Below are 27,419 nucleotides of genomic sequence, written 5' to 3' on the forward strand. Positions count from 1 at the left end.
GAAGGGTCTTGATCCAAAACGTCACCCATTCCTTCTATCCAGAGATGCTGCCTGGTCCGCTGAGCGACTCCAGCATTGCCTCTTTCAGTGTAATCCAGCATCTACAGTTCCTTCCTACCAATTAATTTATATGTCCACATATATATTCATAAATGCAATAAAATTGAAGACTAACACTTAACAAAAAGAATCAGGTAAGAATCAGGTGGATTTAATGCACCCTCGGGTCTCTTTGCCCAAGTTATAGAGTTCTTTACTTTAATGCAAACATGTGGCAATGCCTTTACTAAAATTACCATTATTTTAATGAAGTAATATTTTGGAATATTTATTCTTAGCTTCTTTCATTAGTTTACCACAGACACCCGCAATGTTTTAAAAAGAAACATTCAATAACTAGGCACTAAAATCATTAGAACTTAGATTTTAGATCGAAGAACTCATAACTTAGTGTCTGAAGAAGGGTTCTGACCTGAAGCATCACTAATCCTTTTTCTCTAGAGATGCTGCCTGACCCACTGAGTTACTCCAGCACTGTGTCTATCTTAGACTTATTAATATACTTGTGCTGAGGGAGGTACTTTTAGATAATGCAAGAATTGCCATCCCCATTTTTACTGTGAAAAATCAGACAACAACACATAAAGACCACATGTGCAGGAAGGAACTACAGATGCTGGTTTAAACCAAAGATAGACACAAAAAACTGGAGTAACTCAGCGGGACAGGCAGCTTCTCTGGAGAGAACGAATGGGTGACGTTTCAGGTCGAGACCCTTCTTCAGACTGAAGAACATGTCTGTTGTCAAGAAAATAACAAGTCAAACGTTCTTAATGACAAAATGACAAACAACAGAGCCATGTGCTATAAATAGTTGAGACATTTAAGGTTGCAATCTAATCCTGACGGGTCAGAGAACAGTTGTAAAAACGACATTTATCTTTGTCGTAACACGAGCTGTTAGATTAAATACTTCATCTAAACACGTCACAGTGAACATCTATCTTTATCCTCCAGATTTTATTTAAAAATAAATCACGTTAATAAAATTATTTTTTGCATCTGGCTTCTTATATTCTGTTTAAAATGTGTAGTGATTGACACAATTACCTTCAAAAGTTGATAAACAAAGTTTTTCTTAATGTGTTCATGTTAATGCAACTGTCTTACAGACATATTGTTAAAATTGGCTACAGCAACAGTCTCAAATGACACTTGAGACAAGAAGCTATAACACCGTGAAGCTTGCCTAAACACTGTCTGAATGCCAATGTTTTATTCTATACCCCATGTTAGCCTGCAGTCCAAAATAGGATTTACACGGTTATCTAACTAAATGATCGGTTACAAACCAAAGTGTAAACTACGCTCATGGTATTATTACTAATGTTCAGATCCGTTTCAATTTTAAATATCACCAAATGTGAACTATATTTTCTCAGAGTTAAATGTCAATAAACCTTTGACTTCCTTTATTCTATTAATGATCTAGCATTCGTGCATTTTACAAAGGTGTCTTTTGCAATAACGTCTCTTCGGAAAGCAAGTGTTTTTAGATAAGTTTATACAGGAATACTGAATAACAGTGTCCTGTTACTTCAGTTTGAAACATGATAAAGTGAACACTAACAATGCTTGCTAGAGCATAGGGTATCTTAGCAAAGTTACAACAAGCATTTAAAGGATGATTTGAGAAAGTTATAAGAGAGAGTAAGGAAATCCTACAAATAAAATATTCAGAGAAACCACACAACACATTGATGTAAAATTGGAGATATTGATGCATGAATTATATCAAGGAAGGGCTGCCATGTTTAGCATTTTAGAGCATTCACTTAGGTAAGGGAATTCAGAATACATATCAACAGGTTGTCTAGACAGTCAACACCGTTTCTAGTACTGTACCATGAGATCTTGGCCAGAAATTCAAACAGAAGCGCCAAACCTTGGCAAAGCTGCCGATGTAAAATGATAGTCCTACTCATTGAAGCATAAAAGCATCTCCTCTTAAAAAGTTGTGTTTGAGAAGGACCAAGTGGCAGCAAGAATGGGGAAAGGTTGTTAACAAAGACTGGGGAAAGGTTAGGAACAAAGAGGATGTCGAGGAGCAAAGAGTTCTCAACCACAGTATCATGGGGAATGCCTGTGGAAGTGAACAAAGTCCTTTGATCAGTCTCCACCAGGTTTTAAATGTATAGTTTTAGTTTTTAAGTTTACAATTGTGAGCTTTACTTTAAGCCTAAACTTTAGAAAGTCAATGCTGTCCTTGCTACGAAGTCAACAAAACTACCACAAATTCACCGTATGTGATCTCATGGACAGATATGGAAGTCACATGCAAAGTTATTAAATAAATAAATAAACATCTTAACACAAGAGGTCTGGCGTCGGGGAGAAGGCCATGGTTTGACAGTGACCACACCAACACTTCCAGTAGGGCGAACCCACGTGGTTTATTTTATTTATAGTGGTAAGAAAGTCCAGGACCACATGGGGGCACTGTCCATGGGCCGTTAAGAGTGCGTGCGCGATGATGTTGATGAACTCCGAGCTGTCCCAGCAGCTCAGTCCTGGTCTTCAAAGGAGGAGACATGGCGATCTCAGGCTTCTTCCTGCAGTTCGCCCCGGCCTAGCGCTGACCGTCAAGGGCTTCTATTACCGTCAATCCAGTCTGTGGCGATGGTGGTCTCGGGTCTGTCCCATTCTTCCTCACACCTGTGATAGGGGAACACACCTTAGGCAGCCCATTTAACCTCCCTTCCTCGCTCTCTTCTTCATCTTCATCTTCATCATCTTCTTCCTTCCATTTCTTTGCCAGTTTCTTCTCTTGTCATCTCCCTTCTCCCAGTATCTCTCTCTGGCTTGAATGCCTGGGTTTTATAGAGTAGGCTAACAAGGTTCCAGTGGCCAACCAATTGCAATAATGCTGGGAATTGGCCCCTCCTAGCCTGTTAGCCAGTTACAGGGATCAGAGTGATACCCTAAGGGAGAGGGTGCTGTCACAAGGTTTATTGGAAATTCCAACAAAGAAACAGAATCAATTCCAACACACGAGTCAATTACTATCAGGTTTGGAACGTCCATTGAGTGTAATTCCAGTATCAGGTTCTTTCGACATGGGAAATTGGTACGAATAAATGTTGGAAAACGCTCTATAAGCAAATTATAAAACAGCATTGAGAAATAATGCCTCTTATTGATTAAAATTAAAGCAGATTAAACAATGGGCAGTGGGCAGGTGCTATAGACCTGCACGGGAAAGTAGATGCTTCCGCCCCCACGAGTCTCGGGCAGATGGGGCTCGTCAGCCTGGGAAGGTAGTCCATCTAGGAGAGGGAAAACTCTGATTTAGAACCTCCACTGCCTTGTGGCCATATCCAGTCATGGAAAAGGCTCCAATTGTATTGTATTGTATTGTATTGTAGGAGTAAACCTCAAGAAAATCCGGTGTCGGAGCCCCTAAGGCAGTTCGTCGTTGTCTACAACCTCGCTCAGGAAGCTCCTGCGACGGCGCTGGTGCCAAACTGTAACGGCCCTGCTGTTCCTTTGGATCTATCAGCGACGTGGAGAGGGGGGACGTGCTGCATGGGCAACAGCCTGTCCTCCGTATGACATCGCCCAGGCTTGCATCCGACCAGGATGCATCACCCATGGTCAGTCATGACCGAGGGGGGCCTACTACTAAACAATGGATGGTAATTAGTAGGCAGATTGAAGAGCAAAAGGTTCTATGTGAATTGCAAACATGCTACAAGTTGCTGTGCTGACTTCTAACTCCACTGTTGGTTTCACGCAAACAGATCCATGTGCCAGTGGCAGGAAAAGCTGGAGGCGGGTCTTTGTTTTCTTGGATGTTCCTCAGTTGAGAACCATGTCTTCACTCGTGCTTTGTTTATCAGCCCATTTTGTGGTTCACGACAGGTCTTTGTTACTTCATCATTGGCTATGGAAGAATTCAATGATTCAAAGAACTCCACCTTCAGCCACAGTGTTAAGGCCTTTGCCCCCCAAAGAGAGAACAATCTTCTATGGATACGAGTTCTTATTTTCAAATATTTGGTCGAGTGCATAGACAGTGCAGTGACTGAAGATTTCTGTTTAAAATGCATTTTTGTTTGCTTTGCATACTTGCACATCCAATATCAAAGACCACCCTGGCCACACTCTCATTTTGCGACATCGGAAAGTAGGTACAGGTCCCGAAAACTCAGACCACCAGGTTCAAGAACAGCTTCTTTGCGGCCAACATCAGGATTTTCAAAACAACACTAACCTCAGCAACTAATGCCTACCATGTTCTGTGTGCTGAAGCAAAGCAAGAATTTCATTGTCCTATCAGGGACACATGACAATAAACTCACTTGAACTTGAACTATAAATGTCCATGGACTGTATATTTGGTTGCATTGGAGACTATGTTGCTCTATTTGGGTCTCCTAATTTTACTGTTATTATTTTATTGATTTTTTATGATTATTATATTTAATCTGCATATTGCATTTATAATGTAGGAAGGAACTGCAAATGCTGGTTTACACTGGAGATAAACACAAAATGCCAGAATAGCTCAGTGGATTTAGAAGTATCTCTGGAGAAAAGGAATAGATGACCTTTCGGGTCGAAACCCTTCTGTCTGAAGAAAGATCTTGGCCTGAAATGCGAAGAGATGGTCAGGCCGCCAAGAACATGGAGCGTGGCACTGAAAACAAAGAGAGACCTTCGAGATGCTAGAGTACTTTTGTAACATTGTTGTCGCCTGATACGTGGCAAATCATTGCATACTTTGCTTGTTATATGCAAAAACAATTTTTTTTACTGTACATAGGTGCATGTGACACTAAAGTATCATTGAATTGAGGTACACTGCATTTAGTACCCATCTTTTTTATATTCATAAAGTATAATAATGTTGGATAATCAAACATTCAACACAATAAAAGGATCATAAAATGCACTTTAAACAGATATATAAACAATGGCTACATATAATACTGCCAGATCGCCAGGGAAAAAGAACAATATGAACCTAGTGCAAGCCGTGTACGTCCCAGCATTGACAGAGGAGCAACGCAGAAATGAATCTCATCTCCCATACCAGGCATATTTGAATTCCTGTACAATCCAAGTCCATAAACTCTTAAACCCATACGCTCCCTCTGAAGCAGAAGCAGAAACGTGAAACCATAAAAATCACGTCATGCCATCAGGTTAACATTCCCCCTTTAACCTTAGATTTATTATTTTACTAGTGTTTTATAAGTTAATCTTTACGAGTACTATTCACTGAAATTTGCAATGTCTGCACTGTGCCTATCTCACAAATATTACAACTTGTATCTTTGTGAAAGTACAAGGAACATTCTACAGCAGGGACTTCAAGAACAAGACATACTGAATAATCATACAATAGAAAGAATTAGAGTCTATGTACTGCGAGCAAGATTAGCAGCAGGACAAGCAGGCGCAGGGTAAAGGGGGAGGACAGAACGGTGGTTTAAAAGGTATTTATTCCAATGCTACAGGCTTAACAGACAAATCCGATGAACTCAGGACGTGGAATGGCTCAGGCGACTGGGAATATTATAGCCATAACAGAATTATGACTGACAGAAGGGCAGGCATGGCAACTCAATATTCCAGGGTAGAAATGCTACAGGAATAATAAAGATGCAGATATAGTGCCCTCCATAATGTTTGGGACAAAGACCCATTATTTATTTATTTGCCGCTGTACTCCACAATTTGAGATTTGGAAAAGAAAAAAAAATCCCATATATTTAAAGTACACATTGTCACATATTGATAAAGCAGGGCTCGAAATTAATGGTTGCCCGGGTGCCAATGGCGACCTAAAGTCCCACCAAGCAACATAAAAACCGTGCTATTTTGCCCGGCTTGGCAAGCACCCGGGACACCTATCGTTCAACTCTAAGCGGGCCCCCCTCTCTATCTCTCTCTCTCTGTCATTCTCCGTCTCCGCCCGCCATCCGTATCCGGGCCGCCGTTTCTCCGCTCTCTTCCCATCCGCCGGCCGCCTTGCACATGCACACTGCCACGGCCTGCACATCCTCCCACTGCACATGCGCACAACCACGGCCATCGCATCATCGGCCGTGGTTGTGCGCATGTGCCGCCCTGCACATGCGCACTGCCACGGAAACTGATTGGCGCCGGGCACTTTCTCCCTCCCTTTACATTGTTAGGAGATCTGGCCGCCATTGCTGTCCGGTTGCTGCCTCACCGCGACCACTAAAAACCAACGCAGAATCACTCCGTGGAGCTGGAGTAACTATTGCTTTTTGGTTTCCTGGTTCTCCAAAAATATTACAAATGGAATTTAAACTGGAGTGGACCCTCCACCACCAAACTCTGAAAAATAACAGCCTATTGCACTTTATCTGTTTATTTATTGTGTATATATATGGTCTATGGTGTATAGACACACTGAACTTTTATCTCCTGTTCTGTACTATGTTTACATATTCTGCTATACTGCAGCAAGCAAGAATTTCATTGTCCTATCTGGCACACATGACAATAAAACTCTTGACTCTTGACTTGGATTTGAGCAAAAAATGGTTCTTGGGGAAAAAAGAGCTACCTTTAATTTGAGTCTGGTTGCGTAACTATGGTAGGGTGAAGACTATTCCATGCTTTAATTGTGCGGGGGAACTCCATGGAGCAGCCAGGATCTCTGGATGGAAGAAATTGGGTGATGTTTCGGGTAGAGACCCTTCTTTAGATTTCCTCTGGTTTTAGTGTTTTTAGTTTAATTTACAGCGTGGAAACAGGCCCTTCGGCCCACCGGGTCCACACTGACCACCGATCACTCGTACACCAGTTCTATCCCACACATTAGCGACGTAAGTCACGAGTCAAGAGTGTTTTATTCTCTCACGTCCCAGTTAGAACAATTAAATCCTTACTTGCAGCAGCACAACAGTATATGTAAACATAGTACTCTGTAAATGTTATAAACGAGAAAACAGTGTATATTTATATATGAATATATAACTATATATATACATGTGTGTGTGTGTTGTGTGTGGTGTGTGTGGTGTGTGTGTGTGTGTGTGTGCATAATATATATATATACACATACACACAATTTCCCTCCTTGGATTAATTTATAGAGTTCTATCGTATAGTATCGTGTGTGTAGGAAGGAACTGTAGATGTTGGTTTAAACTGAAGATAGACACAAAAAGCTGGAGTAACTCAACAGATCAGACAGAATCTCTGGACAAAAGGAACATTTTACATTTTGGGTTGGGTCTGAAATAGGTTCCTGCACACCTTTGTAATGTGGAAGGAAACAAGAGCACCCGGAGAAAACCCATGCGATCAAAGGGAAAAGGAGCAAACTCCATACAGACAGCACCCATATTCAGGATCAATTCCAGGTCTCTGGCACTTTTAGGCAGCAACTTTATGGCCAATGTACTACCCCATAGTCTTGAACTGAATTAAAACATACAGTAGCTGTAAAGGGGGACATAGCGTCACGTAGAGATTTAAGACTGAAAATGGATAGTTTCTATTTTTTTAGGAACCAAAGTTATCATGGTATATTTTTTTGTGTATTGGAAAACAAAATATAGTGGCACAGCTGGTAGACTTGCTGCCTCACACACCAGAAATCTGTGTTCGATCCTGTCCTCAGGCACTGCCTGTGTTGAATTTACACATTCTCCCTGCAAGCGAGTGGGTTTCCACCCACATCCCAAAGACGCATTGGCTTTGTAGGTTAACTTGTCTCTGTAGAATTGCCCCTAATGTGTAGGGAGTGGGTGAGGAAAGTGGGATAACAGAACTTGTGTGAATGGGTAGACAAAAATGCTGGAGAAACTCAGCGGGTGAGACAGCATCTATGGAGCAAAGGAAATAGGCGACGTTTCGGGTCGAGACCCTTCTTCAGACTGATGTGAGGGTGGGGGGGGGGAGGGTGGGAAGAAGAAAGGAAGAGGCGGAGACAGTGGGCTGAGAGAGAGCTGGGAAGGGGAGGAGAAAGCAGGAACTACTTGAAATTGGAGAAGCCAATGTTCATACCTATGGGGTGTAAACTGCCCAAGTGAAATATGAGGTGCTGTTCCTCCAATTTGCAGTGGGCCTCACTCTGGCCATGGAGGTGGCCCAGGACAGAAAGGTCGGATTCGGAATGGGAGGGGGAGTTGAAGTGCTGAGCCACCGGGAGACCCGGTTGGTTATTGCAAACTGAGTGGAGGTGTTGTGTGAAGCGATCGCCAAGCCTGCGCTTGGTCTCACCGAGGTTGATCATACGCTGAATAATCCAACCACATTTTTGTTTGGAAGTGGAAAGAAATCATAGAAATTGCATTCATTGCAAAGTGTAAAAAGAGTTGAGATACTGTATTATAATTTTGCTGCATGTCATTGTGGTATATATCGTGTCTTGATTGGTGAATATGTTTAGTTTGTGACTTTATTTGAAGCAGAAATAACTATGCACTTCGTTCAAGCACATTATCGCACGCGTCATGCAAGCTGTCTTAATTGACCACCTAAACTGTCATTCGGCAACCTAAAAAGCTGCCTAAGCTGCCCGGCTGGCAACAGAGAAAAAAAGTTAAGCGAGAGCCCTGTAAAAAAGGCAATTTTTATACATTTTGGTTTCACCATGTAGAAATTACAGCAATGTTTATACATAGTCACCCCATTTCAGGGCACCATAATGTTTGGGACACATGGCTTCACAGGCATGTGTAATTGCTCAGATGTGTTTAATTGCCTCCTTAATGCAGGTGTAAGAGAGTGTTCAGCACCTAGTCTTTCAATAACCTTTGGAAACTTTTATCAAACTTTATCAACATGAGGACCAAAGTTGTGCCAATGAAAGTCAAAGAAGCCATTATGAGACTGAGAAACAAGAATACAACTGTTAGAGACATCAGCCAAACCTTAGGCTTGCCAAAATCAACTGTTTGGAACATCATTAAGAAGAAAGAGAGCACTGGTGAGCTTATTAATCGCAATGGGACTGGCAGGCCAAGGAAGACCTCCACAGCCGATGACAGAATAATTCTCTCTATTATAAAGAAAAATCCCCAAACATCTGTCCGACAGATCAGAAACACTCTTCAGGAGTGAGGTGTGGATTTGTCAATGACCACTGTCCGCAGAAGACTTCATGAATAGAAATACAGAGGCTACACTGCAAGATGCAAACCACTGGTTAGCTGCAAAAATAGGATGGCCGGGTTACAGTTTGCCAAGAAATACTTAAAAGAGCAACCACAGTTCTGGAAAAAGATCTTGTGGACAAATGAGACGAAGATTAACTTATATCAGAGTGATGGCAAGAGTAAAGTATGGAGTTGAGAAGAAACTGCCCAAGCTCCAAAGCATACCACCTCATCTGTGAAACACGGTGGTGGGGGTGTTATGGCCTGGACATGTATGGCTGCTGAAGGTACTTGCTCACTTATCTTCATTGATGATACAACTGCTGATGGTAGTAGCATAATGAATTCTGAAGTGTATAGACACATACGATCTGCTCAAGTTCAAACAAATGCCTCAAAACTCAATGGCTGGCAGTCCATTCTACAGCAAGACAATGATCCCAAACATACTGCTAAAGCAACAAAGGAGTTTTTCAAAGCTAAAAAATTGTCAATTCTTGAGCCAATCACCTGATCTGAACCCAACTGAGCATGCCTTTTATATGCTGACGAGAAAACTGAGGGTACTAGTCCCATAAATAAGCATAATCTAAAGATGACTGCAATGCAGGCCTGGCAGAGCATCACCAGAGAAGACACCCATCAACTGGTGATGTCCATGAATCGCAGACTTCAAGCAGTCATTGCATGCAAAGGATATGCAACAAAATACTAAACACGACTACTTTCATTTACATGACATTGCTGTGTCCCAAACATTATAGTGCCCTGATATGGGGGGGACTACGTATAAACACTGGTGTAATTTCTGCATGGTGAAACCAAAATGTATAAAAATGGCCTTTATTAAAATCTGACAATATATAATACAGTATCTCAACTCTTTTTACACATTGCAATGAATGCAATTTCTATGATTTCTTTCCACTTCCAAACAAAAATGTGGTTGGATTATTCAGCGTATGATCAACCTCGGTGAGACCAAGTGCAGGCTTGGTGATCGCTTCGCACAACACCTCCACTCAGTTCACAATAACCAACCTGATCTTCCGGTGGCTCAGCACTTCAACTCCCATTCCGAATCTGACCTTTCTGTCATGAGCCTCCTCCATGGCCAGAGTGAGGCCCACCACAAATTGGAGGAACAGCACCTCATATTTTGCTTGGGTAGTTTACACCCCAGCGGTATGAACATTGGCTTCTCCAATTTCAGGTAGTCCCTGCTTTCCCCTCCCCTTCCCAGCGCTCTCTCAACTTCCTATTGGCAAGAAGCATTTCACTACACCTAGGTGTATGTGACCAATAAATAACCTTTGAACTTTTTTTTATTTTTTATTGAATCTTTCCCTTCTCTCCTTAAACTAATATCCTCTGGTGCTTGATGCCCCTACTCTTGAATAAAAGTGTGCATTCACCTTATCTATTCCATGATTTGATACATCAAAATGAAATACCTCATTCTTATCTGCAAATAGCTATTCCTCACTCTAGTGGCGGCGCGGCTCTGGCTGCAGCGGCTCTCCGGCAGTCCTGTTTGTTTTGTGTTTTTTGGGTTGTTTATTTTCGTTTTGGTTAGTCTAGTTTTGGTTTTTAGTTTGTGTTTTTTGGGGGGGGGGGGGGTTGAAACGGGGCTTGCTGTCTCTCCCTGCGGGGGAATGCGACTTTTTTGTCGTATTCCCCTTCTCTGCCTCCGTCTGCGCTGAGGCCTAATGGCGGAGCTGGCGACCTCGAGGCTCAGGAGGCAGATCCCGCCAGGACTCGCACTGAGCTCGCTCCCGTGAGGACGGCCCGGCTCGGGGCTGGAACAGGGCTTTCGTGAGGGGCTGTGACGGCCGGCCCGAGGAAGGAACGGTGCTCCCGTCGGAGTGGCCGAGCTCGGGGAGGTACGGCGTTCCCAGCCCGAGGGAGGAGCGGCGCCCGGTCGGGGCGGCCCAGCCCGAGGGAGAAGCGGCGCCCGGTCGGGGCGGCCCAGCCCGAGGGAGGAGCGGCGGCCTGGCGCGAGGCTGAGACGGTGGCAGTACTCACGTGAGGGCGATCCGGCTCGGGGCTGGAACGATGCTCCGGGGGCTGGGACGGCAGTTCTGGTGGCGGTGGCCTGAGACCGGGGTTCGGCCGCGGGCCAGCGGCTGCGTCAGCAGGTCTGGTGAGCGGCAGCTTCGACCACCCCGGGCCGCGGGACAGGTTTTAACATCGCCCGGGGGGTATCGCCTCAGCGCAGAAGGAGAAGAGGAGGGAAGAGACTGCAGCCCTAAGACTTTTGCCTCCATCACAGTGAGGAGATGTTGGGTGGACTCACTGTGGTGGATGTTAATATGTGTTTATTGTTGTTTTTTATTGTATTGTATTGTATGTATGACTGCTTCAATTTCGTTCAGACTTCGGTCTGGATGACAATAAAAGGCTATCTAATCTAATCTAGTTGCCCAGCAGATCAAGATCCTACAGTAATATTTGATAAATATCTTCATTACCTACGATACCACGCACTTTATGGTTATCTGCAAACTTACAAATCATGTCTTCCACGTTCTCATCTAAATTGTTGATATAAATCATAAACAGCAATGGGCCCAGCACTGATCCCTGAGGCACACCACTCAGACGTCACAGGCCAACACCTTCTACCTTACTGAAGCCCATATATGTCCACGGTTTTGCCCGTATCAACCTTTTTGGTTACTTCTTCAAAAACATTCATTGAGATTCATAAGGCACGATCATCTACCTACAAAAACCATGCTGACATTCCCTAATCATCCCGTCTCTGCAAATATAACCATATAACAATTACAGCACGGAAACAGGCCATCTCGACCCCTCTAGTCCGTGCCGAACACATAATCTCCCCTAGTCCCATATACCTGCGCTCAGACCATAACCCTCCATTCCTTTCCCATCCATATAACTATCCAATTTATTTTTAAATGATAAAAACGAACCTGCCTCCACCACCTTCACTGGAAGCTCATTCCACACAGCTACCACTCTCTGAGTAAAGAAGTTCCCCCTCATGTTACCCCTAAACTTCAGTCCCTTAATTCTCAAGTCATGTCCCCTTGTTTGAATCTTCCCTACTCTCAGTGGGAAAAGCTTTTCCACGTCAACTCTGTCTATCCCTCTCATCATTTTAAAAACCTCTATCAATGCACATATATTTCCAGTAACCTGTCCACCACAGATGTTAGGCTCACTGGTCTATAGTTCCCAGGCTTTTCCTCACAGCCCTCTTAAAAAGAGGCACAACATTAGCCACCCTGCAAGCATAACATTAGCCACCCTACAGCAACTCCCTTATGTCTAATAATACATGTATTTTGTGTCTCTAGTGTCCTCGGTTATACCTGATCAGGCCCGGAAGATTTATCTACCTTCATTTTCCTCAGCTCCTCCTCCAGCACTTCCTCGGACGTGATAACTGTCCCAAGTTCCCCAGCCTTCTTGTATCTTTCCACATCACCACCTATTTTCTCGTTTCCCTTTCCCGACTAGTCTGAAGAAGGGTCTCGACCCGAAACGTCACCCATTCCTTCTCTCCAGAGATGCTGCCTGACCTGCTGAGTTACTCCAGCATCTTGTATCCATCTTCAGTTTAAACCAGCATCTGCAGTTCCTTCCTACACATTCATGTCTTTCTACATATCTTGTAAAAACAGAGGAGAAATACTGGCTAAGGAACTGCCCTTCTCCAGGAACTCCACACAGAGATGACTGCTTTGGTTTCTGAGGGACCCTATTCACTCTCAAGTTACGTTTTTTCTCTTAATGTATTTATATAATCTCCTTGGATTATCCTTAATATTATCGGCCAGAGTTATCTCCTGGCCCCTATATACCCTCCTGGTTTCCTTAAGTATGCTCCTCAATCCCTGAAATTCTCCAAGGATACACTTGATCCCTTGCCTATATCCAGCACATGCCACCTTTGAACTTTTTGCAAATAGCACCAAACCATAGCGTCTCGTGTATGTGTGATCTGTGCAAAAAATAATTTCACTCCGCAGTGCACGTGACAATAAAGCGCCATTGATACTTTTTCCTGACATACATGGCCCATGCCTCCTTTTTCCTGGAGGTAGTATTAGTAGGAGATATTAACTTCCCTTCTATTGACTGGATCTCACATAGGGCAAAGGACCTAGATGGAGCTGAATTTGGTAGATGTATCCCAAGAAAGATTCCTTCATCCATATATAAGGGCCATACCAGATGGGGTGAGGGAATACTGGACTTCCTCTTTAGGAACGAGTTAGGGTAAGTGATTGAAGTGTCAGTGGGAAAGCACTTGGGGATCAGCGATCATAATTCTATTAGTTTTGGAAGTAGTTAAGGAGAAGGATGAGACAGGTTCACAGGTTAAGATGCTTTTGGAGGCATTAGTTTAGTTTTGTTTAGAGATAGTGTGGAAACAGGCACTTCGGCCCACCAAGTCCGCGCCAACCAGCGATCCCTGCACACTAACACTACCCTACACACAAGGGACAATTTTACACTATACCAAGCCAATATACCACTATACCTACACACCTGTACGTCTTTGGAGTACGGGAGTAAACCGAAGATCTCGGAGAAAACTCATGCAGTCATGAGGAGAACGTACAAAGTCTATACAGACGGCACCTGTAGTCGGGATCGAACCCGTAGTCATGATTGAACCTGGGTCTCCGGCGCTGCAAGCACTGTAAGGCAGCAACTCTACCCTTAGGCGCCACTATTAGGCGAGAAATTGTCAAGATCTATCAGGAGTGTCTGTTTGCAGATAAGGGGATTGCTGGCAAGTGGGAGTCTTTCAAAAGTGAGTTAGCAAGAGTACAGAGGCAGCATGTTCCTGTTTAGGTAAAGAGAATGTCTGGCAAGTCTAGAAAATCCTGGTCAGGAAAAAGGAGGCAGGTTTAGATTTGGGTGCTCATGATCAAGTAAATCGCTCGTCGAGTTTGAGAAGTACAGTTAAGGCGGCAATCAGGAAGGGGGAAAAAAAGAGGACATAAAATGGAGGTGGAAGGCAAGGTAAAGGAAAGTCCCAAGAGATTCTACAGGTATATTTAGAATAAAATGGCCAAGGAAAGAATAGGTCCCCTTAAAGATTAGCCAGCCATCTTTGTTTTGAACCACAAGAGATGCAGGAAATATTAAAGCAATGTTTCTCACTCATTTTTATGGAAGCTAAGGAATAGAGCCATTGGAGATGATGTCTTAGATCAGACACAAATTACCAAAGAAGAGGTTATAGAACCTTTCTAACACATTATATAAATCCCCGAGAGCCTGACCAAGTACACCCTCAGATCTTGTGGAAATTGCAGACGCCCCTCCTTGCAGGGGCTCTTCCAGAAGATGGCTAATGTTGTACCATTATTTAAGAAGAGCAGCAAGAACAAGCCAGGAAACTTTAGGCTGATGAGCGTGATGTCAGGTATGGGAAGGTTGCTGGAAGGGATTCTGAGGTACAGGATCTACTAGCATTTGGATAGGCACGGATTAGTTAGGGGCAGACAGCATGGCTTTGTGCGTGGGAAATCATGTATCACAATTCTGAGGGTACCAAGAGGGTTGATGAGGACAGAACAGTGGACGATGTCTATAAAGAATTGAGCGAGGCCTTTGACAAGATCCCACATGGTAGGCTTGTCTAGAAAGTTAAAGCGCATGGAATTCAAGGTGATCTGGCTAACAGATACGACATTGGCTTGGAAGAAGAAGTCTGTTGCTGTTTGTATCCACATTAATGATTTAGATGACAATGTGGTCAACATTGTTATTGAATTTGCAGATGACACCAAAATAGCTGGTATAGTAGTCAGTGAGGAGGGTTATCTAAGTTTACAACAATATCTGGATTAGTTGAGCAGATGGACCAAGGAATAGCAAATGGAATTTAACTCTGACAAGTGTGAGGTGTTGCACTTTGATATCTCAAACCAGGGCATGATTTGCACAGGAAATGATAGAGCCTTGGGGAGTTTGCAGAACAGAGAGCTCTGGGAGAACAGGTGCATGGTTCCCTAAAAGTAGCGAATCAAGTGGGCTATGTGGTGAAGAAGGCATTCAGCACACTTGCCTTATTGGGAAGGGTATTGAGTTCAAAAACTGAAATATCATGAAGTAGCTGTACGTTGTTAGTTGTAGTATTGTGTGCAGTTCTTGTCTCCTAGATATAGGAAACATGTCATTAAGTTGGAAAGGATGAAAAAGAGATTCAGGATTTTACCTAGGCTTGAGTTCTAGGCAGAGGTTAGATAGGCTGCGACATTTTTCTTCAGCGTGAAGATGGCTGAGGAGTGACTTCATTGACGTGTACAAGATCATGAGGGGCACGAATAAAGTGAACTTTTTCGCAGGGTGTAGGATTCAAAAACTAGAGTGTACAGGCTAAAACGAAGGGGAGAGATTTAAGAGACCTCAGGGGTAACCTTTTCGCTCAGAGGATAATCCATATCTGGAATGACCTGCCAGAGGAAGCAATAGAAGCAATTAAAATTTTAAAATACATTTGGACAGATATGTGGATAGGAAGGATGTTGAGGGCTAATGGGTACATTTAGGCCAGTGAAACTAGCCCAGTTAGGCATTGGTCAGAATAGATAAGATGGGCCAAAGGACCTGTTTCCATGCTGTATAGCTCTATGGCTTTGACATTAAATGGCTTATTAATGCAAGCCTGTGTAGCTTTAAATTGTGTGATTATTGAGCATGCAATCAAAAACGAACAAAACAATCCCCCACTTGTCTTTACCGAGGCTGTTCAACTGTAAAGTGTTTTTCAGTTAGTTCTAACACTGACAAAACATTCCATCCAGTTTTTTTTTTTAAATGAAGCCTACTGCTATATCAAAGGATTTAAACCAATTTGGTGTACTCAACAGAGCCCAGTCAATCAAAACAGAACAATCTGTACTGAGGGCCAAAGCACTTTGAAAAAAAAAAAAAATCAACCTTAAATTAGTCAGAATATTTAACTGGATCATGCTCGTTTTGGTATTCTTTTGTTCCTTGGGGTCCCAGATTTTCCTCACCGAGATAAATGATATAAACACAGAAGCGCCCACTGCTGGCATCCTGCCACGGGATTCTGGACATTCTGTTTTTATAACAAGTTGTATTCAGAAGGGACTTACTCAGACTCTTTGCTGCCATCCATAGAGTCGGCTTCTTTATCCTGTCGTAATATGCTGATCCCAAGGGAGCTTAAAGCACGTAACAGAATAGTTTCCACAGCCTCTACTGACAGCTTCTCAAGAACGATGACACGGCAACGGCTCAGCAAGGCTGCATTGATCTGAAAGGAAGGATTTTCTGTAGTTGCACCAATCAGTGTGATTGTCCCACACTCGACGTGAGGCAGAAAAGAGTCCTGAAGTTGAGAGGAAGAAAGTGTTACCACAAAACGGTCGACAAAATGTAAGTTATCTTCTTAGACTTTTACAATTGTCTCAGTCAAATGTTTAAATTAAAATAGGAGAAATTGTAAATCATGTCCGGTTTATTTTTATCCGTTTTTTTGCCTCCCCCAGGAGATCACGAGGTTCTTGGGGTGGAGAGGGGTGATAGCGGTATAAAGGGGAGGGTAGTGTCTTGTGTTCTGTGTCTTGTGTCTACTGTTTGTGGGTAAGTGTGTCTGTTTAGTGTTCAGCCATGAGCGAATGGCGGTGCGGGCTCGACGGACCTGGTGGTCTACTCTCGCACCTACTTTCTATGTTTCTATGTTTCTATGTAATCAAAAAAGACTGATGAATTTGGCATGTTAATCTTGCTAAATTACTATATTGTGCACAAACACATATTTCTAAGTATACTGAATTTATCTCAGGAAACGGTATGATAGGTATTTTTTCCTTTTACTTACTTATTAACTTATAACTTATTAATATAAGTTATTTACTTGTATTAATATAAGATTAATATGCAGTTTAAGTGTATGAAAAGATTAATATTCCCAAAGTTTCAGTTATCAAATGAGTTTGTTTACCTGTTGTGTCTTATTGAAGCGATGAATTTCATCAAAGAATAAAATAGTTTTTCTTTTGAATAGCTTTCGTTCATTTTGAGCTTGGTTTATCACTTCTCGAACAATATTAACGTTTGCACTTGTAGCAGAAAGAGTCACAAACCTTGTATTGCTCTGCTTTTTGCTGCTGTTGGCTATGACATTGGCCAATGAAGTCTGGAAAATAAGGGTTTTATTTTACAAACCTGGGTAATACTGATAGCATTGAGCAGAAAATGTCAAAATTGCATTGTGTGATTTAGCTCAAAATGATCAGAAATCAATAATTAAAACTAATGCAATTCTGTAATAAAGAAATGGGATGGTAATTGTGAAATAGAAGATGCTGGAGAGTATGGAAGGGCATTGAAAAAAAGTATGGCTGAGGAGATACATAACCAATAAATCTTAACAAAATAACTAAATTTAAATGAAATATCATGCGATGGCCTGGTTGGAAAAGAGAGGCCCCTGGTTCCCTTGTGAGCCTCTTAGGAAATCATTTGTCCAGACAAAAGAAAATCAACCAAGCCGTAAGAACTCTTTTTGGCCCAGGATCGAGTTCCTGACATTGGCGAGGAAACCATGTTTACCCTGCTCAGGATCTACCCTGTTGATATTAATAGACTATCTGCATATGACCTTCTATATGGTGAGTGTCCCATACATTTGCACAACAGATCATCGCGACGGGTTGGGAAGCTGGTGTAAATTAAACCCGTTATCTTGACGTCATCTTCTCCACCCGCACCCTCCACCACAAACTAGCGTCCAGCAGGTGGAAACAGATGAGATAAGGGGCCTTGGATCCACCAACAAAACAAAAGCAAACAAAATGCATGCGACTTGCATCAGCTGTTAGTGATCTTAGACTACAGCGGTCTGTTATGTGGGTTTCTGTGGTAGTTGTTAATCTGTTGCATCTCTGTGCGGGGGGGGGGGGAGGGGGTAATTTTGCCTATCATCTTGGTGTATTTTCCTCCAAAGATATCTCAACCTAATTAATTAATTAAATTGATTGGGTTCATTTGCAGAAGTGATACAACAGTCTGTAAACTTCTGCACAAGACAAAATACTATTTTTTTTATTGAGACAAGGGTCCTGTAGGTTAAAGCAACAATGGAAGCAAATGGAGTTAAGTTACAGATTAGACATGACTAACTAAGTGACAGGCAGATGAGACATGAGGAACTGAATGATCCGAGCCTAGGATGATTTGTTGTGCACAGCTGTGACTGTAGAGCACTTCGCAGCTTTAGGAGACAGTGATAAATTAAAAATTCCCACTTGTGGGCAGCACAGTGAAAGAGTTGTGGCCTTGCAGCAACAGAGAACCGGGTTCGATCCTGATTACAGGTGCTTGTCTGTCAGAGTTTGTATGTTTTCCCTAAGACTGCACGGGTTTTTCCTGGCTTCCTCCCACATTCCAAAGATGTGCAAGTTTGTAGGTTAATTGGCTTCTGTAAATTGTTCCTACTCTGTAGGATAGAACTAGCGTACGTGGATCGCTGGTCAGCATGGACTTGGTGGGCCGAAGTGCCCGTTTCCACAGCTGTATCTCTAAACTAAACACTCACTCAGTGCATAACTTAAAAAAAACATTTACTCCAATCCCAAGATTTAACAAATAGGCTGCTGCACATTTTTTGTAGGCTACAAGATAGTTCAGTGGCATGGCCAGCAGAGCCGTATCCTCACAATTGTACTGACCCGAAATCAAGAGTGGTCTGAGTGCTATTTGTGTGTCCTCCCTATGACAACAGCTTCGCTTGGCTTCCTCTTACATCCCAAAGAGGTGCTGGTTGGAAAGTTAACTGGTTAGTGTAAACTGCACCCAGAGCAGGTAGGTAGGTGCTTGGAGAATCATGCTGGAGTAAATGGCACATGAGAGAGAATAGCTGGCATGGACATAATTTGGGATGTGGGATTGCTCTGAGAACTGGTCAGATTGAATGGGCTGAATGTACTCCTGAATAATAAGGAAATACGAGAAAGACCCCAAAACGATCTTGGTGATGATATGGGAAATAATGATGCTACATCATCCCCCAACTCAATCTCAGCCAAACTATCTCTTAGAAACATAGAAAATAGGTGCAGGAGGAGGCCATCGGGCCTTCGAGCCAGCACCGCCATTCATTGTGATCATGGCTGATCATCCCCTATCAATAATCCGTGCCTGCCTTCTCCCCATATCCCTTGACTCCACTAGCCCCTAGAGCTCTATCTAACTCTCTCTTAAATCCATCCAGTGAATTGGCCTCCACTGCCCTCGGTGGCAGGGAATTCCATAAATTCACAACTCTCTGGGTGAAAACGTTTTTTCTCACCTCAGTCTTAAATGACCTTCCCTTTATTCTAAGACCGTGGCCCCTAGTTCTGGATTCGCCCAACATTGGGAACATTTTTCCTGCATCTAGCTTGTCCAGTCCTTTTATAATTTTATATGTTTCTATAAGATCCCCCCTTATCCTAAACTCCAGTGAATACAAGCCTAGTCTTTTCAATCTTTCCTCATATGGCAGTCCCACCATCCCAGGGATCAATCTCGTGAACCTACGCTGCACTGCCTCAATCACAAGGATGTCCTTCCTTAAATTAGGAGGCCAAAACTGTACACAATACTCCAGATGTGGTCTCACCAGAGCCCTATACAACTGCAGAAGAACCTCTTTACTCCTATACTGAAATCCTCTTGTTATGAAGAGGAATCCTCTTGTTCTTAAAATAAATAGACAGATCTTGAGTGGATATGAAATTGTTGGGAGAAGATGGCCATGGATATCCCACACTTGTGTGGTGTGGCATTTTCCTCATCAAGCTTGCCTGAGCTGAACCAATAAAAAAAAAATTCCAACAGGACAAAGGTATTCTTGAATCCAAGAATGCTTCTAGCCACCTTATATATTGATTGTTGACATCATAACATTAGGTAAAGACAACAATTATCAGTTATTGCAATTCACACTGGAAAAAATGGCAAGGCGGCTTGAAACAGGGTTCAAAAGGTGTACGGTACAACTCACGAGATCAGATGAAAACTCTTGATGAGAAGAGGAAGAATCATAACTATGGTTCCCTCCAATCAACCAAGAAATAGTCATACACTCATGCAGCACGGATACAGGCCCTTAGGCCCAACTTGTCCATGCTGACCAAGATGGCATATTGGGCTTATCTTATTTACCTGCATTTGGACCGCTGCCTTCTAAACTCTCCCGTCAATATATCTGGACAGTGCTACACTTGATACCAGCTGACACGCACCATTTTACAGCCCAGTGCCTCGACTTCTCTTGTTGTCTAGGGCTTGCCCTGCACTCTAACGGGAACATCCATACCTCTCACTATCAGACTTTTCACCACATCCCACTATCTGGACGTACCTTCGCCCACAAATAACTTACACCAATCAACTTTAGCAAGTTCCTGTCAAATATCATCAAGGTTGGCCTTACCCAAATTTAGATCTTTAACTTGTGGACCAACTCTGTCCTTATCCATGACTATTTTAAAATTAATAGAACTGTGGTCGATAGCCCCGAAGGATTTGCCCACTGACCCCTCAGTCACTTGCCCTGCCCAATTCCCAAACTTTGGCTGCTCCCTTTCAGGGTCTTCAACATAGTGCCTAAATATTTGGTCAGACTTCCATACAAATAGCATAGTCAGAAGTGGATGTCAGAAGTATATCATCACTCTTCCATTAGTTGATTAGATGGTCCACAGTGGCAATTCCAAAACATTAACTTAAGGAAGTGAAGAAAAATATGAATCTTCAGTCCTAGTTGTAAAACACTACACATGCCCACCACCGACCTGCAAGCAACTGGTGGTCTGGCACCTCCTTTAATCTGGCCAATATTACGAGTACGCACAATCCCCCCGGGAAGTCCCCCCGAAAATGTGGTGCCTGGGCCGCAGGCCGTATTCTACCTCATTGGGGATCGGCGGGTCGAATATCTCCCTGCGGCTCTGGAACTCCGGCCTGGCTGGAGCCAGCAGATCCATTCCCACAGCCGACATCCGAGGTCAACTTCGTGGGCTGGCATCACGCACCCCCCCCCCCCTCCCCCCCCCACCGGGGCCGTGACCTCTGTTGGTCCGGCAAAATGGACAATACAAGGGTGCCGGAAAATCAGTGGTGAACCAGTAGTTGGAGCTAGAAGGAGAAGCAGATAATGTAGGAAGGAGAAGCAAAGCTGAGGAATTGAACAGTTGAAAGCTGAAAGTTGCCCCAATATAAATTTTATTGTATTCTCACAAGGAACAGGAGAGAAATTATCATCTTAGTTGTAGGGATTAAACCTTGAATTGATTTAAAGTTTATGGTGAGTATTTTACATTAGGCAAATATTATCATTTAGATAAAAAATATTATTTAACGAAACAATGTTCCCCTAGAAGTACTGATTCACCGTACTTTAACAACCAATTTTTATGTACCTATCTTCTCATTCGATTGCCTAGTCATTGACAATTCCTTACTTTTTTTATAACCACAACTGTTATTCCTCTATATCTTAATACACAAAGAAACAGTGACCAGAAAAACTATTTTCTCTTACACTTTCACCAATTCTAGAGAATACATAGCAGCAGCTGATTTGCTCTCTGGTTTTTACTCTTCCACAGTATGGATGCAAACAAAAGTTATTGTGGAAATTTACAGAAAATCCCATTGGCTCTCAACATAATCACACTGCTCAGAAATATATTTCAACTAGATTGACAGAACAACCAGGTTGGAGAGCTTCGATGCCTTCCATTTGGTCTGACTGGAATGTCAACCATTCAATGGATACTGAGTTTATAAAGTTAGATCAAACATAGCCCAGGATGTCTCCAGGGGAAAGTATTTTACATGGATGGTTGCAATTCTAGTTTTTTTTAATTTATTTTTTTATTAAATGGTTCTTCTGGAGTGCCTAATGTAATCCTTCGATTTAGAAAGGCAACTGGCTAAATGAAAAATAAACAAACAGTAAACAAAGTTGACATCAACCAAGCTAGCCAAGTTGATGGTTAACATCTATCAAACACATAAAAACAAGGCCATGGGCAAGGCAAGAAACAAACAATAATTATATTTATTTTGAGAATACGTGAACTCGTCAGCAACAAATATTATAAAATATTTGAACATAATGTGACACATCTCCTGCTCATGTTCTTAAGGGTAACATTTCCGATGGAAGAAAATAGAAATGAAATTACTCTTTTTCTTTATCATTTAGCAGCAGTTTTGAAATTAGTGAAGAAACTTGGGCTCTGTGTTCTAATGTCAGATGAAATGGTTTGCAATTCAACATGAATAAATCCATCACAGGCAACTATTAAAAGATAAAAATAAACGTAACGAAACACAATATCTGGAATATTTTATATATCATCATCGTTCCACATAATTATGAGATTACTTCCCCAATGACAACATGGATACCCAATATAACTATACTAATTTTACTAATTCAGTTAAGAATCTGACTACTGTTTAGAGAAAAATAATTTCCTCCAATGCTTCTCAGGTTTCTCTGCAAATTTTACATTCAAGTTTACAGCACAGGAACAAGATCATTCTGCACAACCCTTTATAGGAGATGAAAACCTTCCAGTTGAGGCTCCTCCCAGACATCTCCAATTATGCAGATTACATTCCTTTCCGTCTCTTATAAGTTCATAAGTTATAGGAGCAGAATTAGGCCATTCAGCCCATCATCAACACCATTCAACTATGACTGATCTATCTTTCCCTGTCAACCTCATTCTCGTTTCTTCTCCCCATAACCCCTGACATTGGAGCATTGGCTGATATCATGCACTCTCCCCCATCTCGCCCTCCAGCCACTTGGCCCTGTCATTCACCTCTGCAGGCTCATGTGGAATAGCACGTGAGATTGGAACTCTAGCTTCTTCCTCTTTTTACCAGCAACCGGGGACAATGTCTGAAGGGTCACGACCTGAAACATCATCCATTCCTTCTCTCCAGAGATGCTGCCTGTCCCACTGAGTTACTCCAGCTTTTTGTGTCTATCTACAGTATAAACTAGCATCTGCAGTTCCTGCCTACACAGTTTCTGCCCAGCCATGCATTCAATTGCACCTATCCACTGTCCAGTTTGTTTGTCTATACTTACACCTTAATTACTCCCACAAAGCAGCAAAAAAACATCTTATTCATTAGGTAAATGAATCCTTGTGGATTTATTGGAGTGCCTGTGTGAATGGTGGGACTGACACAGGGAGAGGCATAGATAAGATGATACATTTATTTGTCAGATGTACCAATTGGTACAGTGAAATATGTGGTCACCATACAAAGTCATACAGCACAAAAACAAATCCTTTGGCCCAACTTGCACATGCCAACCAAGATGCCCGATCTATGCTCGTCCCATCTGCCCGAGTTTGGCCCATATCCTTCTCATGTTTGCTGTCCACATACCTGTCCAAATGTCTTTTAAATGATGTCCCTGAAAAGACCTGGCTTTGAGCAGTGGAGTAATTCCAAGTTTGCCAATGGTAATTAGGCGTGTACAGCCAACTATCCATGAGCTGCTCCAGCGGATCCTTCATGGATACCAACAGGTCAACAAGAATTAACGACCAACACCTAGCATAGGGTGGGGTGTTGCCCTTGCACCTGTGCTATACCAAGTTCCATCACTGCAGTCCCTACTCAAGTGAATGGGAGCCATCAGTTCCCAAGAGAAAGGCAGGCCAGAAAGTTTTCATTATTTCTTCCAGTTAGTTTTAAGGATCTTAATTGATGTTTAACATATGGGTGTACTTTTTAGCTTCTAGATGTACAAAAAAAATTAGCAAGTTTTCTTTTATGCTCCAAGTGTTACTGAATGTTTATGAACATCAAACTCATTCAACAACATTCAATGATCCTGATGGCATGATGGTTAGAAGGGAGAGAAAGATAAGGCATAGACACAAAATGCTGGAGTAACTCAATGGGACAGGCAGCATCTCTGGAGAGAAGGAATGGGTGATGTTTTGGGTCGAGACCCTTCTTCAGACATTGTTCCTGGTTGCTGGTGGAACAGATAAATCAGGCATAATTGAATGGCGGAGTAGACTCGATGGACCGAATGGCCTAATTCTACTCCTATAATGTGAACTTCGGGCAGACGGCATGTGATCCTCAGGCAGGATAACACCTGCCTTTTGCTGACTGTTGGTGTGTCCGAAACACTGTCTCAAAATCTAGCCCACCAAATCTAAATCACAAATTCAAAAACTGTACATACTTGTCTTTTTTTTTTTTAAAAGAGAAAAAAACTTCCACTTTCATTCTTTTCTATTAGATTATAATCTTCTAGTTCTCTTAGCAAAATTGTGAAGATTATTGGAAAAGAATTAAAGAACCCGAGTAAATATGTCTTACTGAATTTATTTAGGTTTCTGGTGGATCCACATTTGGGGCATTTTGTAGAGGTCAGCCTCCTACCCAAGGAGAGAAATATTTGCAATTGGAATCAAGAGGTTGATTTCTGGGGCAGGGTGAAAATCTTATATGGTGACTTGCAGTAGACTGGGCCTAGTTCAGAAGAATGAGAGGAAAATGCATTGAAACATATACAATTATTGCATGACTTGACAAGGCAGATGCAGGAATTATGTTTCCCCTTGGGAAGTTTCAACACAGTATTGAAATGAGCGGATGCCATTCAGGATGGAGATGAGATGAAATGTCTTCACCTAAAGGTTAGGGAATGTTGGAATTCTTGACCAAGAGTGCTGTGGAAGCTCTGATTATATTTAAGACACAGGGGAATAGATGTTTGTGTTGTAATATGTAGCGTTACAATTGTAAACCTGCTCTGAATTTTCCTCATTGGATTTTCAGCTTAACTCCATCGATTTAACCTACCGTTTAGACACGTGATATTCGTCTTGAAATTCATTGTAACTGTACCTTAATGTACGTGCCTATAACAATAAACTTGACTTGACTTCATTTTCACCCTTTGTTGACATTGATTGCTTGCTCCATTCAATGGGTTTCCTAATCTGCCTTCATCCTTTATGATTTACCCAAGCTTCTAACCCAATTGGACTTGTATTTAGACACAAAAAGATGGAGTAACTCAGCGGGACAGCCAGCATCTCTGGAGAGAAAGAATGGGTGCCGTTTCGTGTCGAGACCCTTCCTCGGACTCCTATTTACATGGATTATGTGACATTTTTATTCTTCAGTCAAAATGGAACTTACCTACACTTAAATTGTTTCTAAAATTATGAAAAAGCTACATTCTAGTTTTGATTTATTCAATCACAAGACTGGGTGACATTTGTGGCTCATCTCTCAAAGACTTGAATCTGTAAAGCTTGCTGATCCCTTAAGGCAGTTGAAAAGTCAACCAACATTGGTCTGGCGTTATCCATAAGGGGTACGGGGAGAGAATAGCAGATTCCTCTCCTGAGGATTTCAGGCAGGTTTTTGAATCTTCTCAGACTTTCAGTCAACATTGTTGATATTAGCTTTTAATTCCAATGTTTGAATAAATTGAATTTAAATTCTCCAGTTGCAACAAATGTATGTCCTCAAATTAGTATTCCGATTCTGTGGATTACTAATCCATTAACATAACCATTATGATACCTTATCTCCAGTGTACCTTTGTCATCACAATCAATAATTCCCCATTGTTTTCTGATGAAAAGTCAGAAGTCAGACTAGGGAAAGTCAGTCAGAATGGTAGAAAAGTGGGCAGACGTGAAATGTAACATTTGCTTTTAAAGCTGATAGCCTTAAATGAGTAACCAATTATGGTCACATAAAATGTAATGATGTCCAATTATTGATTTTAGTTTAGTTCAGAGATACAGTGTGACAACAGGCCCTTCAGCCCACGGAGTACGCACCAGCCAGCGATCACCCGTACACTGGTTCCATTTAATCCCAGCTTCTCATCCTACACACTATGGACAATTTATAGAAGCCAATTAACTTATAAACCTGCACATCTTTGGAAAGTGGGAGGAAACTGGATTTCCCAGAAAAAAATCCACAATTTCACAGAGAGAACGTACAAACTCCATAGAGACAGCACTCGTACTCAGGATCGAACCTGGATCTCTGGCTCTGTAAATCAACAAATCTACCGTTGCGCCACTGTTGCCTTCTGCTGTCCAATTTTAGACTAAGATTGGGGAATAAATCCAAATGCTAGGCAAATTTATAATTGTAATTCAGATAATGTTTGAAGTCAATGAAAATTAAGGTTAGATATAATTCTGTAACAGGCAAGGTCAACTTTAGGCCTGGGTGTTAAACAGAAAATCTGCTTCAACAAATCAAATTTGCAAATTCAATGGTTTAATTGCACAAATTAAATGACTGGATTAATAATCCAAAGGCATAGACCAAGAATCCAGAAATTCAAAATCAGGGAGCTTGGTGGAGTATATGACCCAATCAATGATGCGGAAGTGGAAATGGCTGAGAGCTTCAAGTTCCTTGGCATTAAGCACAACAACGCCTCTTCTTCCTCATAAGGTTTAGTAAGTTCGGCAAGTCCCCAACAACCCTCACCAACTTCCACAGATGCGCCGTAGAAAGCATTTTATCAGTATGCATCACAGCCTGGTTTGGGAACAGCTCCATCCAAGACCGCAAGAAATTGCAGTGAATAGTGGATGCTGCCCAGGCCGTCACACAAACCAACCTCCCTTCCATTGACTCCATTTACACCTCATGCTGCCTCGGGAAGGCCAGCAGCACAATCAAGGACAAGTCGCACCATGGCCACTCCCACTTCTCCCCTCGGCCAAAAGGTGTGAAAACGCACATCTCCAGTTTCAGAAGATGGACCTCGACCCAAGACATTGCCTATTTCCTTCCCTCCATAGATGCTGCCTCACCCACTGAATTTCTCCAGCATTTTTGTCTATCTCCAGTTTCAGGGGCAGTTTCTCCCCAGCTGTTATCAGGCAACTGAACCATCCTACCAACAACTAGAGAGCAGTCCTGATCTACCTCATAGGAGGCCCTCGGACTATCTTTGATCAAACTTTACTGGACTTAATTTTGCACTAAACGTTATTCACATTGTTCCCTTTATCATGTATCTGTATACAGTACATAGCTCGATTATAATAATGTATTGTCTTTCTGCTGGTACACAAAATTGCTGGGGAAACTCAGCGGGTGCAGCAGCATCTATGGAGCGAAGGAAATGGGCGACTTTTCGGGTCGAAACCTTTCTTCAGACCCCTTTCTGCTGACTGGTTAGCATGCAACATAAACTAGAGAGTAGTCCTGAACTACTATCTGCCTCAT

At 42.3% G+C, this 27,419-nt stretch overlaps 1 protein-coding gene across 1 annotated transcript in view; it reads right to left on the minus strand.

Moving 5' to 3' along the window:
• The window catches only part of wrnip1 (WRN helicase interacting protein 1), a 53,817-nt gene that overhangs the window by 21,762 nt on the left and 4,636 nt on the right, over positions 1–27,419 (minus strand). Inside the window, exons 4-5 of the mRNA XM_033016318.1 lie at positions 17,107–17,301; positions 16,256–16,491 (exon numbers count right to left, since the gene is read on the minus strand). Coding sequence (XP_032872209.1) covers positions 16,256–16,491; positions 17,107–17,301 — 431 coding nt within the window. The remainder of the gene's footprint in view (positions 1–16,255; positions 16,492–17,106; positions 17,302–27,419) is intronic.

Source organism: Amblyraja radiata, chromosome 2 (genome assembly GCF_010909765.2).
Source record: "Amblyraja radiata isolate CabotCenter1 chromosome 2, sAmbRad1.1.pri, whole genome shotgun sequence".
Classification (NCBI taxonomy): Eukaryota; Metazoa; Chordata; class Chondrichthyes; order Rajiformes; family Rajidae; genus Amblyraja; species Amblyraja radiata.